At 30.7% G+C, this 17,499-nt stretch overlaps 1 protein-coding gene across 1 annotated transcript in view; it reads left to right on the top strand.

The window, feature by feature from the left end:
* The window catches only part of LOC125050571 (furin-like protease 2), a 34,166-nt gene continuing 16,667 nt past the window's right edge, over nt 1-17,499 (top strand). The window contains exons 1-2 of the mRNA XM_047650498.1: nt 1-246; nt 16,888-16,992. Of these exons, the coding sequence (XP_047506454.1) occupies nt 106-246; nt 16,888-16,992 (246 nt within the window). The 5' untranslated portion in view covers nt 1-105. The remainder of the gene's footprint in view (nt 247-16,887; nt 16,993-17,499) is intronic.

Raw genomic sequence — 17,499 nt, 5'->3', positions numbered from 1 at the left:
ACGAAGGAACGCTTTCCTGTAAGCACGCATTTTGTGCGGTTATATATTACGTAAGCGATATAATGAAAGTACGTAAACGGTAGCGTGCAATGCGCGACGTGAGTTATGCCACCGTTCCTTGTGGTCGTGCTTTTAGCAGTTCTGAACTTGTGTGAGCCACTGTACCACGATCAGTTCGCGATACATGTGCCTAGTGGAAATGCAGATGAATTGGCGAACCGGCATGGTTTTATTAATCACGGACAGGTAAACATTAAGAATATATAGCAAACTTGTAGATTAATATCGTTTTTATTGTTTTCGTTGTATATAAGTTGAGTTTAAAATTAGTAAATTGTGATATCTTCTTCGAATATATGTTTAAAAGTCTCATAAAATATACAGTAACGATTTCTACGTGTCACCAATTGTTTAAATTATAATAATAGTAAGACACGGCACAAGATAAGAAATATAAATTTCATTACTCTCATTACTTTTTAAAGCATATGTTTAAAAAAAAACACTAATATCACAGTAGAATTTTAGTAGAACAAAAAAGTTATCACTTACTAAAGTGTAACAGTTACTTTAACAACAGATATTGGTTTATGACAAACGTCTTCTTTATATATTTGAGAGTATTCGCAAACTAAGCCATGGGAGCCAGTGGACTTTGTGGATTTCGTATTCATATTTGTATTGATACAATTAACGTATAGTTACAAATTCTCGTCAAACTGTTAATAGCTGAAACCGTAGTTAATTAAACTTCACACAGTGGCTTGTTCGATGATCTTAGCCGCTAAGTCGCTCTATTTCTCGACTCTGAAGATATTATCTAAAATATGTGTGTATCTAATATAACTTACGTGTGTCCGTAAAAACCTTATTGGATCTTGACATATGCACTATATCGACTCTGAATATCCTTAGGCATTATTGGACCACGCATTTAGAAGATCATTAAAACCAACTTGACTATTTATACTATTTATGTTTAAACAAAACACGATAATGAGCTAATATAGATCTTTATTAAGCTTTTGACTATTAAATTATTTAGAACTTTTCGAAAATAAGTTCATATGAAAGGTTGATTTTATTATAAACTTAATTTTGATGACTATAAGTAATGTTTCCTCATAAACATAAAAAATTTGGACTTACTAATATATATAGATACTTTTAAAATTATATGACTTGCTGAACATAAATCTTATCCTTTTGTATCTAATTTTTTAATTTAAAAGTGTTTTGACGAATATTTCAAATACCGTAGGTACTTCAAAATAGCAAGAGACAATCTTCTCTCGAGCACTATCAAAAGAGTCCCACTCGTAGAGTTTTCAAAGCTTGATTAGATTTCGAATCCGTTTTTGTTTTATTTTTGTTTGTTAACTAGTTATTGCCGGCGCGTCTAGATCACGTGAAAATTAATATCGATGTTTAAAAATGATACTTATAATGTATGTATACAATTTAGATATGTATTACTTAAACTTAATATATATTGAGAAAATCACACTCAAAAGTAAAGAAACATTAAATGTTCAAAAATATAATTGTATATACTAGGTTTGTATAAAACATAAGGCTTTGTAAAGTAAATGCTATTATATTCTCCCATTTGACTTTTGAAATAGGGAAAAGTTAAGAAAAATATTACTCAGAAATTCAATTTTGTGTACTTTACAAAGTATGATAAAAGAAAATAATATGACTTTCGAATAAATTTCCTAATGTATAGCAGAAACAATCTTGAATTGAAGGGAAAATGAAGACATAAATTATTAGCATTGTTGACAATGAGAGAGGTATTTGAATAAAATATTTTGTTTCATCATTTTGTTTGGAAGTTATTAATGAGCAGAAAATGTATCACAAGAAATGTCTAATGCAACCAATAAATGTAAACAAACCAGTGAACATAATAAGGATACATTACTTTTATCATTGAATCGCGTTTTTACCAATTTTAGAACTGTTTATTTGGGGAAAACCTGTGTGTTTAATATAATTACGGTGTTCCTATAAGTTCCCTCTTATAAGTAACGACTATGGAAACAGGTATCAATCCGCGTTTATTCTTATTATCTGTTTATTGATTTTCTTCATATAAGCTAAGCAAGAATGTCAGTACAACGTATCCGTCATTTTCATGTCATTAAGAATGAAACTTCGACGCGAATTATTCAGTACAAATGTATAGTTTTTTTGTATTCAATAGAAAAATATTAACTAATATTCAGTATATCTTTGTACAAAGCCCTTTGAGAAATGAACCAAAGATTTTTAAGCAGATAAGTCCAAGTTATAATACGATTAGACGGCTCTCCGCATCGGTTTTGCTAAACATTTCAAACTCAATCTTAGAATTTACGAAACTTTACCAATGGGATTATTCTATAAGTTTATCAAAGACCTAATTTTTCTCATAATAATTACGTATACAATTGTTCGTTTTAAATAAAAAATATCAATTAAACAGCATATTCTGATTGGGGAATGACGTTTTTAGGTCGTGAATGTAAATGTTAGCAAGCTTAATGTTTTGTTTAAGATATTATCTCCAAAATATAGAAATATTTTGCGTAAAATGGCAGTGTGCTGGGGTAAAAATCTCATAACAATTGTTGTTTAAGAATTACAATCAGTATCTCATATGCACAAAAAGAACGATTTTTTATTTAGGACAATATTTCTGAGTCCTTTTAACGGTAGGTATATGTAAGTATTAACAAACGTAGCCTTTGTCCGATTTATTTATTAAAGATATAAGTTACAAATGCTACAAATCGTAATATTTTTAAAAGCACGGCTTTCAAATAAGCCATTGCTAGAAAAATCTATAACTCATATCATTTACGGTCGGTCTATAACTCATAACATCGGTATGTTGGATATAGAAACCGGGCGTACACCGTGGATAGGCTAGTTTACAAAAAATACTTACACGTAAACATCTACTTTGAACGCAAAATATTTATAATAAGTATTCAAAAGTACGAGTATTAACGTAATTGTCTCCCTCGTGTGTCAGCCTCGAAAATTATATTTAAATCTAGTGTTAAAACAAATGGCGTCTGACATTACGACGTGTAAAACTAAAAGCTTTGTCTACGTTATATCTTCTTATATGAAAACTGAAAACTTAGAGTTAACTTAATTTTGAGTTATAAGTTTTTTTTTCTTATTAGCTATGAATATTTATTTTAATAAAAAATATTTATTAACTATTATTGTTATTAGTTTTTCTTTTAATTTAGTAGTAAAAAACTTAACAATTAATGATTTATTCAAAACTACCTACAATTCTTATAAGTGGCTAAAATTATGGGGTGAGGTGTGAGGTCCGAAAATCACAATAACGAACTCTATTTTCGAAAATAAACTTCGAATAATTTTCTTCTAGGTTGCGGTTTCACGCAATTTAAAGTTTATTTTGTAGTTTGACTGACCTAAGAGATGAATATTTGAGTATGAATCTCTTTGAAACTACTTTGAGTTTATCTAGACTAGATAAATTATCTTTGGTATTGAAGTTTGATACTTAATAACCTAGAGGAACGTTGTGCAGACGTATCTGTTTAGTTTATATATGTATGGGTCATCGGGGTACTTACGTACTTAGTACGTACTACTTAGTATATAAGCAAAATACTGAACTGTTAATTGCTATGTAACGAATGAATGCAATGCAACCGTTGAAGAGAGTGCCTACGTCTGGCTATACTCTCGGGGCGTAAGGGAGCGTTCAAGTATTACGTCACGCAATTTTTGGAGATTATTGACCCCCCCCCCCCCATGTAACGCGCCGTAACGTTTTTCTGTACCCAATAATAAAACACTTCGTGACCACCATGACTCTTTATACCCAAAAGTTACCATTTTGTGGTGTAAAGTACTGGAAAGTCGAAAATAATATTAACAATAACGCGTAATTTAATCCCTGCCCCGCATCGTAACGTTTTACAAGAGGACCCCCCCCCCCTCCCAAAATTCGTTACGTAATACTTGAACGCTCCCTAACTGGGACGATTTAGGAAATCGCAAATGTACAACCTTATCTCGTACAATATATATAAAAGACGCAGATTTATGCTCGTTTGAGTCGTCTCCCATTTAAGAAGGCGATCCAATGCCGTATATAAAATAATTGTTTTGTCTCTAAATATCAAATCCGGGATCACTTTAAAGGTCATTTACATATGGCGTGACTTACTAAGCTATGGGTTGCAGATTCGTGTGAATAATAACGCTTCATTCTCGAGGTGTTGTCAAAATGTCAATCGGTTCGAAATTTATAAGGAATTTCTTTCGTAAATATTTTGCTTGTGAATATTTTTGACATTACGTTAGCGACGAATAACAATACTAGGACAAATAACAGCTAATCAAAATTTAATAGGGCATTGCAAAGACTTTGTTTATATGAAAATATATATATATATATTACGAAACAGTATGGATGGGTACCAACCACGAGCGATTCCAGCATAAAGCGTGTCCACATGATTAAACAATCATACTTAATACTTTTAAAAGTTGAAAGACATAGTCTGAATTGATTTACACAATGTGACTAAAACATTGTTGAACTTTTCTCTGATGTATTAATATTTTCATGAATATGTGGATTATTAATGAAATTGTGGTTCTTACTTTAGATTTGGTTTCTTTTTAAAATTATATATCAATGAAAAAACATAAATATTATTGAAATGTTACGGTTATTCGTTCTAGGCGCACTAGGATAATAGATACGGCTTGGTAATTATGTTCCCGGCCGATCGATGTGGTCCACAATTAACTTTATTTAAAGTTGAGATTAACTAGCTGATTCAATTCAGTACCTACATTAATATATTTTAATTTAAGCTATAATGTATACTTGTTCCATAACTGGCTATATTATAAATTGGGAGGGGATTTGGAAGGGATTTCTATAGCTTGGTTTTTTTAAGTCAAAAGACACATATTTGTCAGTGCTTTAGATCCTATGAATATAGGTCATAATAACATTTTCACTTACTATTTCTATCATTACTAATAACATCGATAATTTTCTAGGGAGAAGTGGGATCGGGGATATAAAAATAATATCAAGTGCCCTTAATACCACTTGCTAGCATAAATCAAAATGTTTACAAAGAAAGTGATTGCTCGTTCAGTGAGATGCCTTTAACAACATCTCGAGATATTCTTGTTTATTCAATTGGCGAATTGCTCTTATAGATTTCCTTTGGGAAGTATCGGTTTGATTTTTAATGTTTTAGGTGGATTTTTTGGACAGTCATGGTTCATTTAACTGTATACTTGCCTATAGTCCTTGGAGCTTTGCGATCGCATTCATTGGCTTTAAGATCAGTGTAATTGTATTTGAATCAAAATTCTTACTTTTCACGATAAAGCAAATTATTATAGTACATAATAGTTTTATCATTTTAACATTTGAAATGTAAAAATCATAAAACTTAGTCTTTAATTTTTAAATTTTAAAAAAGTTACATTAAAATTTTATTACATGAACAAAAATTAACGCAAACGATATTCGACGTCATTATTTCGGAACGGAAATAATTATTTAAATTTAACTAATAAGAGCCGCTCAAATCGGTTTAATTTAATGGTTTTTGTGAATAAGCCATCGTTAATGTACGTTTCAGAAAATTATACATTTTGTTTCAACATATACAATGTATACTATTTCTTATATATACATTGTTCTTGTTTTGAAATTATATTGTGTTCCATTTAGATACATTTATGCGTTAGATTCTAAATTAATGATTTAATACGAATTTAAATTACATCTGAAGATTTTGACGTTTAAAATTTATAATGCTAAAAATGCAAATTTGCTATATATTTTTAGATAATTTATTAGTGACTATATAATCTATATAAATTGTTATTTTGATTATTATAGTCTTTAAAAATGTATAAGTTAAAAATCCCGCCAAAACTCTTCTCTAAACAAGATGGCGTCACGCTATGCCTGTAAAAGCTAAAACAAACGTCAAGTTCTATACCTGTTTACCATTCTTAGTTTATTTCGATCATAATCACTATCCGACGAGAGTAAACTTCAGACAGTATTAGGATTAGACAGGTGAAGGCATGTTTACAAGCATGCTACGTCATCGTCGACCAGATGGTTTTATTTCATATGGCCGCGCGACGTCTGAAAATTAATATATTTAGTTATAATTTTTTTGGTAGGTATTTAATTATTATTTTCACGTTATTTCACTCCATAAAGCCTTTTAAAGCCATATTTTATACATTATTCTCAGTAATATTCATACTGTAAAATAGCATTTTAGTCAGTTGTTTAACATATTTAATTGGATTCTTTGAAATACATGTTAAGGTTGATTAATTCAGAATTGAATCATTAAATGTATATCCTTTGAATGAGTGTAACTGTAATTATCAAGTAATGTAAAATTTACTGAATATAAATAATATATTTTTAATTTATCCGTTTTAATTAACAAGTAATGATTCATTGACAATAAGTATACATTACAATTTTGTAGTACAAAAGTTATTATACCTGACCGATTTTAGTTCATATATTACGAAGAATATAATACTCGCCAGTACCCGGATATTTTTTGTATTTTCATAAAGTATTTATATCGAGTATTCTATAAGTACATACTTATACGTGCTAAGCACCTATACGTACTAAGTATGTATACGTACTCTATAAAATTAGTTATTGCCACCACTACACAGCGCTTTACAATTCGAAAAGTATTAAAAGTGCAGTTAAAATACATTGTTTTTAGTTCCAAAAGACCGTTTGTTGCTCTTAGGGTTATTATACGTTCAATGATAGAAGGGTTTTGTCTGGACTTCACGCAAGTGAAGCCGCATAACTTTTTTAGTCTGAATAGAGGTATTATATCTTAGGAATTGTTTACACGACTAAGTCTGTTCACCTGTGTGTGTATTATGTGTTTAAGTATCATTAATTAAAAAATGTTCTTAAATTTATTTATCTGTCGCATGTGTCAAAATAAGCTATCCGGTTTCATTCGAATTCTCAATTAATATAACCATAAAGCGTAGTATTTTTGCACTATTAATGTCCTGTTACAAGCGTGTCATAGACCAAAGACATATTTTGCTATAAAGCTGTTGACCTGACATTTGCAAATAAAATTATTGTCTATGCCTTTTTTAATGATGTTTCTTGTTCACTCCAAATATAGGTGCGGTTTGAATTTCTACGTTCGGATCGTTATAACGTGATTAATTGTGCGCTGGTGTACGGTTGGGATTTTTCAGTTGAATGAGGAATAGTGAAGGTTTTTAGTATGTGTGATAAATGAGGTATTGGAAAGAATATTTTTAATGAAATGTTTTTTAATACATTTCTATATTTATTATCTTTTTATTGATAAATTATGCGTTAATTAAGACAATGAGTACTTTATTTGTATGACAATTTTATCTTGTACTGTTTGTTAAAACTTTTTGAAGTGAAACTTCTTTATCGACGTATGGGAGAAATTTTGTAGCATGTTACGCGCCATGTTGCTTTTTGAAGTCAAACTTTTTTATCGGCGTTGGAAAAAAAATTACACACATTTGTCACATTTTTCGGTTACGCGCCATCTTTTTCTTGTCCCTACCACGGTTGATCCGAAGAGATTCGAAGCCATTAGTAACAAAAATATATAATAACGATAACAATGATAGTAATACTAATAATTCTATTACAATTAATGAAATTCTGTAATAATATTAGTACTACATAGTAGTACAGTAATAAGTTAAAATGAAATAATTGTATTTGTATTCATGTCTATGATAATAAAAGCCTTTTGTTAAACTTTATCTAATTTAACTTTATTTAACCAATTTCTGTAAAGTTGCATATAGTAGATCATTTTTCGAAAAATAAGGTCATAAAGAAGTTTCACTTCTTACGTGTGTACACCTAGTACACGCACACATTTTTTTAAATTTAGATAGATTAACTATTAATAAGTGTAATGTTAAATAGCGGTGTTGCGCTAGTGGCTTAAGCGTGCGATCCTAATGCCTCAGGTCCTGCGATTAATTATGGCTGTGAAATTGGACCAATGGAATTTTCTTTCTATGTGCACAATGGACAAACTGCCAACTGCTAGAAGGTTCGCTAGTGCCTTGGCGGCCTTATAAGAATTTGTAAGCTCTGTTTAGGCAGCTGGTTCGTAATAGTGGTGTTGCGGGGCATTATTTATTGAGCTTTTTATACAATATATTTTTAATCACTGCGATAGAAGATCTTCTTGTATGGAAATTATATTCGTTTTTACTACAAACACCCACGCAAAATTAGAGAATTATCACTATAAATACAAAACTCTCGTTAAACGTAAATTAATCAATAAAGCTTTTTAAAAATTTGACGATTATTTAAATGATCATTATCCATGGTATTGATTTGCTCCAGTTCAAATATTGGCTGCTCTACCTTAAAAACATTTTGAAGGACTCAAAACTTGGCGATTAAAAAGAGTTGCGGAGAGTTTCTTGCCAGTTCTTCTCGCCCGCTCTCCGCCCTTGACTTGCGGTAGTAAATTTTAATTTAGAATCAATTAAACATCTTTTCTGTTATCGTTCATAAGTGTACTTGGTTACCTATACGAATAAAGTTATTTTGAGTTTGAGTTGATACTCAACATGTACACCAAACTTGCCGCTATATAAAAATCGGCCACTTTTGGATAAATTCCTATAAAAAGTTAATGAAACAGATGCAGAATTTTCCCGACCCATTAAAGGTTAATGAGACTTCATGTATATGAATATGCCAATAAATTACGTAAAACAATTTTCACTAACGTAATTAGATGTTATTTTGACATTGGTATAAAAACCTCGCCCAAAGCGATTACTCACAAATGTGGCACAACTGTAATTGCCTATAATCTCTAAAATTGGTCGTTACTTAGCATTGCTATGAAACTTAATTTTGTCCTGTCACGAAAAGCCTTCCGAGAAGCCTGTATTGAGTATTCGACATTTATTTCTAAATGGAATTCTTTCAAATGACGTCACAACAGTTCAAAACCTCAAGGCTTTTGTAACTAGAAAAATAAATCATTTATCCGATGTTCGTGTGGAAACAAGACAGCGCAGTTAAAAGATTTTAAGTACATATGATAGGAAGTGACTTTATTTAGTGTCTTTATTTTATAGTAGCGGGCCCCGGCATCGCATGGTCAACTGTGATCGGTAAACCTTGCCTACTACAACGTCCTTTTCATTGTCATTCTAGATATAAAATCTGCAAAATATTCCGTGCAGTATTTTTTTTAATACTTTTTACTTTAATCAGTGCCTCATTATTACATTTTTTTCCTGATAATCATTGAAGGGGTAGTGAAAAGAATAGCATAGCATAAGAAAATAAACCTACCTTAAAATTGTTGGCGGCCATATTCGATTTTCATTTTAAGGTTATAAAGAACTCTATTCTCCTAATCAAGCACTTTAATTTGATACCCATAATGAGGAGTTAGTGACAACTAGTGTTAGCCGCCAAACAGAGAAAGCTTAATAAAACCGATTAAAAATCAGTGAAACCTATACGATATTGGAAACATGACTCATGGCATTCACAAAACGAATTTGCTAATCGACTTGCTCTGAGGCACATTTTTATATATTACACGAATAAAATAATAAATTATTTTATAACATAAAATGGTTGTAAGCGAATATTACACATTTAATTCAGTAACTCAGTTTTAAAAGACTGTATAGTAACAGGTGAACTTACCAAACTTATTACATTTAGTCTAAACATGAAGAAAATTTAATACAAAAATGTTTGTTAAATTAAATTTTCGTGACAACGGCAGGTTACGCATGCAATTCTTAGCTCCAGTTGTGCACCAACATATTTTTCTTTCTATATGTTCAACACTTGCTCGTGCAATGTATGCAAATAACTAGGAAACATTGTCGCGCCACTGGTTTTTGATTGTTCAGTAAAGAAATACAATGACGAAACATAGATACAAAAAAAATCCTCACTTTCTTAATGCTGCTCTAGTTCATTTAGGCCTCGGGTTGCATCGGTTTCTTCGATTATTTTTATTTCAATAGACAAATAGGTGATCAGCCTTCTGTGTCTGTCGTATGTCGTAGACTTTTGGGTTTGTTATTTACCTTAACCGTAGGAGCAAATGTAATTGAGCATATAGAAATAATCTATTGCCGTGATAAGAACGCACGATCTCAGGGTTGAGAGTATCACTTTGAAGACACTAGGATCAGACTTGAATCTGAGAAGAACGCTAATGTGTAGGTAGCATGCAATAGTCCAAAAAATACATTTATACTGTATATACATTTATAGATTTTGAATGTATTTTCATAGAACCATAGTTGTTTAATTTAATCTTATACCTGTATAAAATTCTCGTGTCAGAATGTTCGTTCCCATACTCCTCCGAAACGGCTCGACCAATTCTTATGAATTTTTTATGCATATTCTATACTAAATTATTTTTTTTATTTTTTAGTTAAATTTTTTTGTTTTTATTTTTTTATGATACAGCATACAAAAATACATACAACCCTTAATTTTCATCCCTCTACGATAAACCCCTATTTTTAATTTGTTAATTAAAATCTTATGACTTGAACTCTGAGGTTTATATAGAGAAAAATTCACAGAAAAACCTTAAAAGTTTTCATTCAAGAAAACCGAACAGTCTCTAGGGTGGCATAGCAAAATGTTCCATGTTGATATGTACTAAAAAGGTAGGTTACGTAAAATCACATTAAGGAGAAACGAAGTTCGCTGGGGAAGTTAGTAGAATATAATATATGTGCCAATAATCGTGGATTAAAAAAAGTATTTTCTATAAGAAACGACCAAAACTCTTATGGTCTATAAGCTAGTATTTATTTCATAGCAAATTGAAATTATTATTATTATATTTTTAATCTTATCATTGCACTCAGTTAACATACACACATGGCGTTTGAAATGTTTGTTCTTCGTCACAAACGACGTTGTAGATTCAATAAAAATCTACACAACAATTTTTAAAAGTTATTTGCCCGAGAATCCGCATTTTAGGACGGAATATAAAAGGAATTCTTATAAGTCTACGGCGAATATATTAAAATGTAAAGTATCTTAAACTAAGCCTCTAAGTAAAGGAGCTTAGAGGGACAGAATATTGCATAAAAATTCCTTAATTTGATAAAAACCCAACTTTGATCCAATTTTAAAGTTCATTCAGTAATACAGGATGTTCTTATAACTCAATTTTATATTCGTTGTATTGTATTAAATTAAATAGTTAATAACAGAACCAACCACGACGGCAGTACGCGTTTAGTGCTTAATGCGCATTGCGTTTCTATTTCTATTCCCCTAAAGCGGCAAAGGTAACCGATCAACTGAATTCTTTTAATAGATAATTAATATTTTTTACTAGTTATTCATTTATTTATCAATATAATATAAACAACATAATAATTAGCACGAATATGTAAACACAGCAATTTATATTCACAAAATATATGGAGGAATATTAAGTCTTATACCTTTTCAATTAGAACCAGAAAATGTTCAATTACTTTCTGACATAATCGCGTTTAACCACACTCGTGTATTCCGTACGTATTACTCGTGTGTGTACGGGTTTATATAGAAAAAAGCAATTTAGCAGTTTCCCTATTTCAGTAGAATACTTAAATGAATAATGACTTGTGCGCTTGAAATAAACGATTTGCTGAGAGCAGTTTGAAATGATTCAAACTCCAGTTCTGTGTTGCTAACTAAAAACTCTAATTTTCACGAAAAATTCCTCGAAAAATGCGAGGCATGTCTTTGGCGTTTAAAGCTTTAGCGTTCACTAAATTCTACTGATAATGTTTATTTATTTACACTTCGTTATATTTATAGAAACACAAATAATATAATACGAAAAAAATATAAGGGATGCAACGGGCAGCCTTTTCGTTGACAATCGCTCTCTTCCAGGCAAGCCTAGAAATGAAAATAACTAAAAAAAAAGAAATGTGATGGGTAAAGTAAAGTGCAAGAAGTGCATAACCATTTTTAAAAAAAATATAGAATCACCAACCTATATCTAAGATAATAAATAATAAATAAAAAATAATAATAAAAAACCAAAAACTAAAAAGCTAATCTCACGGAATAATGAATTGCGATGCAATGCAAAAGAATTAGAAATATAAGAATTACAAAAGTCACGATTGAGCAGGAAAGAATATGGTTATGAAATATTTATGCCACCGTAAAATTGTAAACACCGTTAGATTGTAATATATCTCGCGAGATTGTAAACTGTCGAAAGATTGTGAACCTCAACGAACTGCTTACAATTTAAGGTATTATTATTTGGTAGTTATATGAAATTGTTGGGAAGTAAAATTAATCTGTAATTGACCAAAGAAGTTTGAATGATAACTAAGTTAGTGTAGTACAATCTACCGAATAAAAATACGTTAAATTGTAAGCAGTACGCTGAGGTTCACAATCTTTCGACAGTTTATAATCTCGCGAGATAGATTACAATCTAACGGTTTTTACAATTTTACGTTAACATTTATATAGAAGAGTTTTAAAAGATGCTAGGGATGTAGCCAATCGTATGGAGTCAGTATATTTTTTTAATAAACCAGATATAAATATCAGATAAAAACAATTATGCTATTAATTTTGCAAGAGCCGTACTAAGAGTTATCTATTAAATTATCGTAGATTCGTAATTTTAATGAAATCTAAAGAATCGTTAAATTAGTTAAGAAATTTAATATCTGATTATTAAACCTTTGATTTATGTTATAGATATTTGTTTATTGTATTCGTTTCGTTTTTGTATGATTATTTTTTTAAAGCCTTTAGTTTGTAAGGAATTCATACTGTGAGGTAACCTTTCAGGCCAAGGAAGGCCTTAGTGGATGTTCGGTATTGTTGTACTTAGTTTATTTATAATATTTAAGTAATAATAAAAAAATAACTAGGGAAGCATTGTTATGCATATGAATATGTTTAAAGCTTTACTAATTGGAAAAATGGAGATGGCGTTCGATGCTAAATTTTCTACATGTAATAATTATTATCAGAGATAAACATATTTGCCGCCAAATAGACTGAGTGTGTTGCCATGGTTACGATTTTTATATTAAACGACGTAACCATGGTAACAAACGCTATACTATCTGTAATCTATGTTTTATAATGAAGCCGACACACTTAAAGTTACTTAGGATCGAAATGTAAATAATAACGAAACAATATTGTATTAACAAAACAAAATTAATTACCGAGCAAACCGTTCGAAATTATATTTCCTGACTTGATTTTTATGCAATGTAATTCTAAGAACACTCTGTATATTGAATATTTTTCATCGTCAAGGAAAAAATGGTCATGAATAATGTAGAAGGGAAGCCGAAAGAAAGTCTCGACAAACAACATTACAATTAAATTTCTATCAAAGCTGTTTACCTATTCAGCGAACGCCTTTGAAGAATTCTAAATAATGAATTAATACAAATATATTTAAACAATTGATTTACAGGTGTTCCCCGTAATTTAAGATTTACGAACACTTCAAACACAGAGCTAAGAATACTTTATACAACCGTGCGTAGCAGCGCGTAGTAAATTCTATATTCATAAAAGCTTATACTAGAAATTACATAGTATTAAATTTTAAATTAGTATTAGTTATCGCCCATATCCCCCTTTTCTTTATCAACTTAATCAGCGTTACAAAAATCTTGTAACGATATACTTTTGCTTGTTCGCAATTTAATCGGATGAAATTAAAGCGTTGCCATGGTAACGAGAGTAGAAAATGAGAACCTATATGCTTATCATGCAGTGTATAATCTAGTAGATGGCGCTGCAGAGCTGTGAGGCTTTACATAGAGAATTCGAGCCGTGACCACACAACTGGGTGGCAAACCACATTCCGACGGGCATAGTGGAATTAATTCTTGCCAGATATTGCTATATTATGAAACATTTTCAAGAGAAATAGGCATCGGTATGATTACCTAAAACACTATGTATTTAAGTTTTTTACGTGATTTTAAAGTGTACAAAAAGGATATAAATAGAAAATAGGACTTTGGTCTCTGAATATATTTGTTAAATTTGAGTTACAGAGTCTGTATCAGAATTACTAAGATGATTTTGAAAAATTTCTTATTGTTTTTTATTTTTTGTAAAATTTATATTCACCGTAATTGTGATGTATTTTAGAATAGATAGATCGTAAGTTATAAAAACCATTGTGTATGATGTGGTGTAATTTAATAAACAAATAGTATACATTACTTTCAACAGTTTAATATCAAATTTGTCAATTCCGAGAAAATCTACGGTTTTTGACTTATCGGCGTACCACTAATATAATGTTCAACAAGATGTTTTGTCCGCCACAATTCATATGTTTATTCCATAATCACACATTAATAGGAACATGATGTATTTATAGTCTGGAATATGCGTTATAGATATTTATGAAGGGAACAAAGCGATTAACAAAAAATAAATGAACACTCAGGCGTGAAACGAGTCGTGTCAAAGTCTTTTGTCGAATATAAATGTTATTTTTGTAATCCCGAATATCCCCAAAGTAGTTTTAATATCTGCATTATCCTTTAGTAGAGATAAAAAAACATAAGGACCGTATTTATCGAGCGTTAAATGCGAATTGGTTACAGTCCAATAAAAATATCCATTGTTTTCCCAACATTCTACGGAAGAGGAAAATAAAGGAATGGAAATCAAATATTTATCGTCGCAGGACTGACTCGTTATGTTGTACGGATTATTTTTCATTCGTACAACGTGAAAATGTTGGTACGTGAATGAATATTTTACTTAAAGCTAAAACTAAGCCTTAAAAATAACCCTAGTAGATAAAACCAACCTCGAGACGCGAGGACCTCTGGGTCTAAAACTAACTGCTTACATACTCGTAGTACTATCTCCTTTGCGTGAGATCTGCCAAGATAATCCACATTAGAAAGACATTTAAAATTAATACTCTAGCAGAAATATATGAAGATATGGAGATATAAAATTGTTATCGTAATAATAGAAGGAGTGACAACGACCAAAGCGAGAGCGACCACAGATTAGTAAAAATATGCTATAGAGTAAAGAAATTGCGCGCCATATGGTGGATCAATTTTAATGAAACCTTTTTGGTGACACAAACATAATGGAATTTAACTATATTGTAATAAACATTAAATGATTATTATGACAACGAGCAAAGCGGGAGCGACCACAACACAAACTTAATGAATTTAACTGTATTGTAATAAACAAATGAATGTTTTGCTTAAAGCATGATGTCATACTATTTTGTTTTCATTTCGATTACCTGTGTATAGAGTATGTCAATAATCATTTTGACGTTCGGAATTCAAATATTACGACTAGGCGGTATGGTCGAAAGAATAGCCTGCGCCATGGGCATAAAAAAAAAATTACGGTACGTAATTAGATTAATGTTTATAGTTTTTAAAATTATTTCATCAGATAAATAAATTATTTAATTAAACATGCATACCTAACCAAAGAGCACCTACAGTGCTCTCAAATAATAAGTAAAGTATAAAAATCGAGCGTTGTCTACGGAGGGATCGGTGGATAGGAGCGCTAACCCAACCTCTATAATGAAATTACAAAAAAGAGTTATGCACAAACTTGTTAATATAATTGCCATTTAAAAGTAAGTTGTTAAATAACGGATTTGCTTAAGGCGCAGTTGTACAAACAATAAATCGCCATTCCAAACGCGAGCGGCGTACCCAAGCCTTCCCTATAACTTGTTTGCTGTAAAAGTTGAATTAAAACGTCTAAAATTAAACGAATGGCCGGTTATTAAGCGTCACGAATTGACTTTTCATATAAAATATGTGCAGTTTTTCATTTTAATGAACATAGTGTGATTGAGAGGCGAATGAACGGAAAATTCCACACTATTCGTTATGGAATTTATTCATTAAGAGGACGTAATTTTATGCATACGTTATTGAAATTTTTATTTATAAATTCCATGATTAATTATTTAAAGATGTATGTATTAAGTTCGTTCGATTTCAATTAGTTTTTACTGTTCTATTTTATTTCAGTTCTAAGGAATTTGTGTTTAATCTAACCCGAGTTGTTTTTGTTATAATTGAGATTTTTCGGTTAAACGATCTCATGGTCTATGATGTAAAATATTACCCATCAGGTCTGACTTCTATTCAAATTTTAACTATATTATACAACAGAAACTGTCAATCTTTCAAAAGACTTCGTTACGACTCTTGTTGGATAAAATTTAACACTAAGACTACTTTTTTCTTTAAAAAATAGTTTTAAACAAGCACTATGTACCACGGAATAATTGTAATCTAGTCACCCACAACACAAGGGCTAGCTAGTATTAGATCAATTTTGTCACAGCTATATTTCTTTTAAAAACCAGTCTCCGACGACATTAAACTTCCAAGACGGTACTATGATTAGATTGGTGAAGACATGCTTACAAGTATGCTACGTCATCGTCGGTTCGACTAATCTGTGACCGTTTGTCACGTGTCAGACTTATGGAAATATTTTTTTTAAATAATGTTTTTTTTTTAAATAATTTAATGTTTTTTTCTCTCTATAACGCTTTTTTTATAAATATTATTCTCAACAACACTTTATTTTTCATACTGTCATATGCTATTATGACTAATATATTTACAATTGCCTTAAAATTCTTACACTAACATAATATATTTTACTTCAATATTCTTGTATTTTATTATAAAATTATTTAAAAATAAATGTAATAAATAGTTTCCTTTTTTAACCATAAACACGCTCTGTATTCAAATGTTGTATGTTTGTTCCAGATCGGTAACCTGAAGCACTTCTATCTCTTTTCACATCCACACGTGAGAAAGAGATCAGTAAATTCAAGCATAGGATACGTGAATACATTAAAAAATGACCCACAGGTAAGCTATTTCTATATTTAAAAAAATACTACTGACTACATATTAATAGCTTAAATCTAGCGTTTTCGATGGAATACATTAATGGATAAAAGAGGCACGTAATTGGTAATACATATACATAACTGGGTTTCTTTGTACCCGTGGAATATGTGCGACGGCGAAGATCTGGGTTATTTGCGATACCATGTGCCAGAACCAGTTTGTTGCTCAGATCCCCGTTATCAAAGACGTTGCGCCTACTGAAAGCTATCTCCTACACTATCGACATATTTGTTCGCAGCGTGAGTTCACAGTAGCGATATTGTGTATATTATGTGTTTTATATTATACACTTTGTTATATTTTATTTTATTGTTCTCGACATTAAAAAAAAAAATGTTTATTATGGAACATAAGATACAGGTATCACTTATTCCACGTCATTAAATTTGAATTTGTAGGCATCCCTACTCATCGGCAAAGAAGACAGAGGGTGTAGGCCGAGAGAAAAAGCCGGCGTAAAAAACT

This window comes from Pieris napi, chromosome 6 (assembly GCF_905475465.1).
Source record: "Pieris napi chromosome 6, ilPieNapi1.2, whole genome shotgun sequence".
Classification (NCBI taxonomy): domain Eukaryota; kingdom Metazoa; phylum Arthropoda; class Insecta; order Lepidoptera; family Pieridae; genus Pieris; species Pieris napi.
The sequence above is the reverse complement of the archived record's forward strand: the minus strand, read 5'-3'. Positions and strand labels throughout refer to the sequence as shown.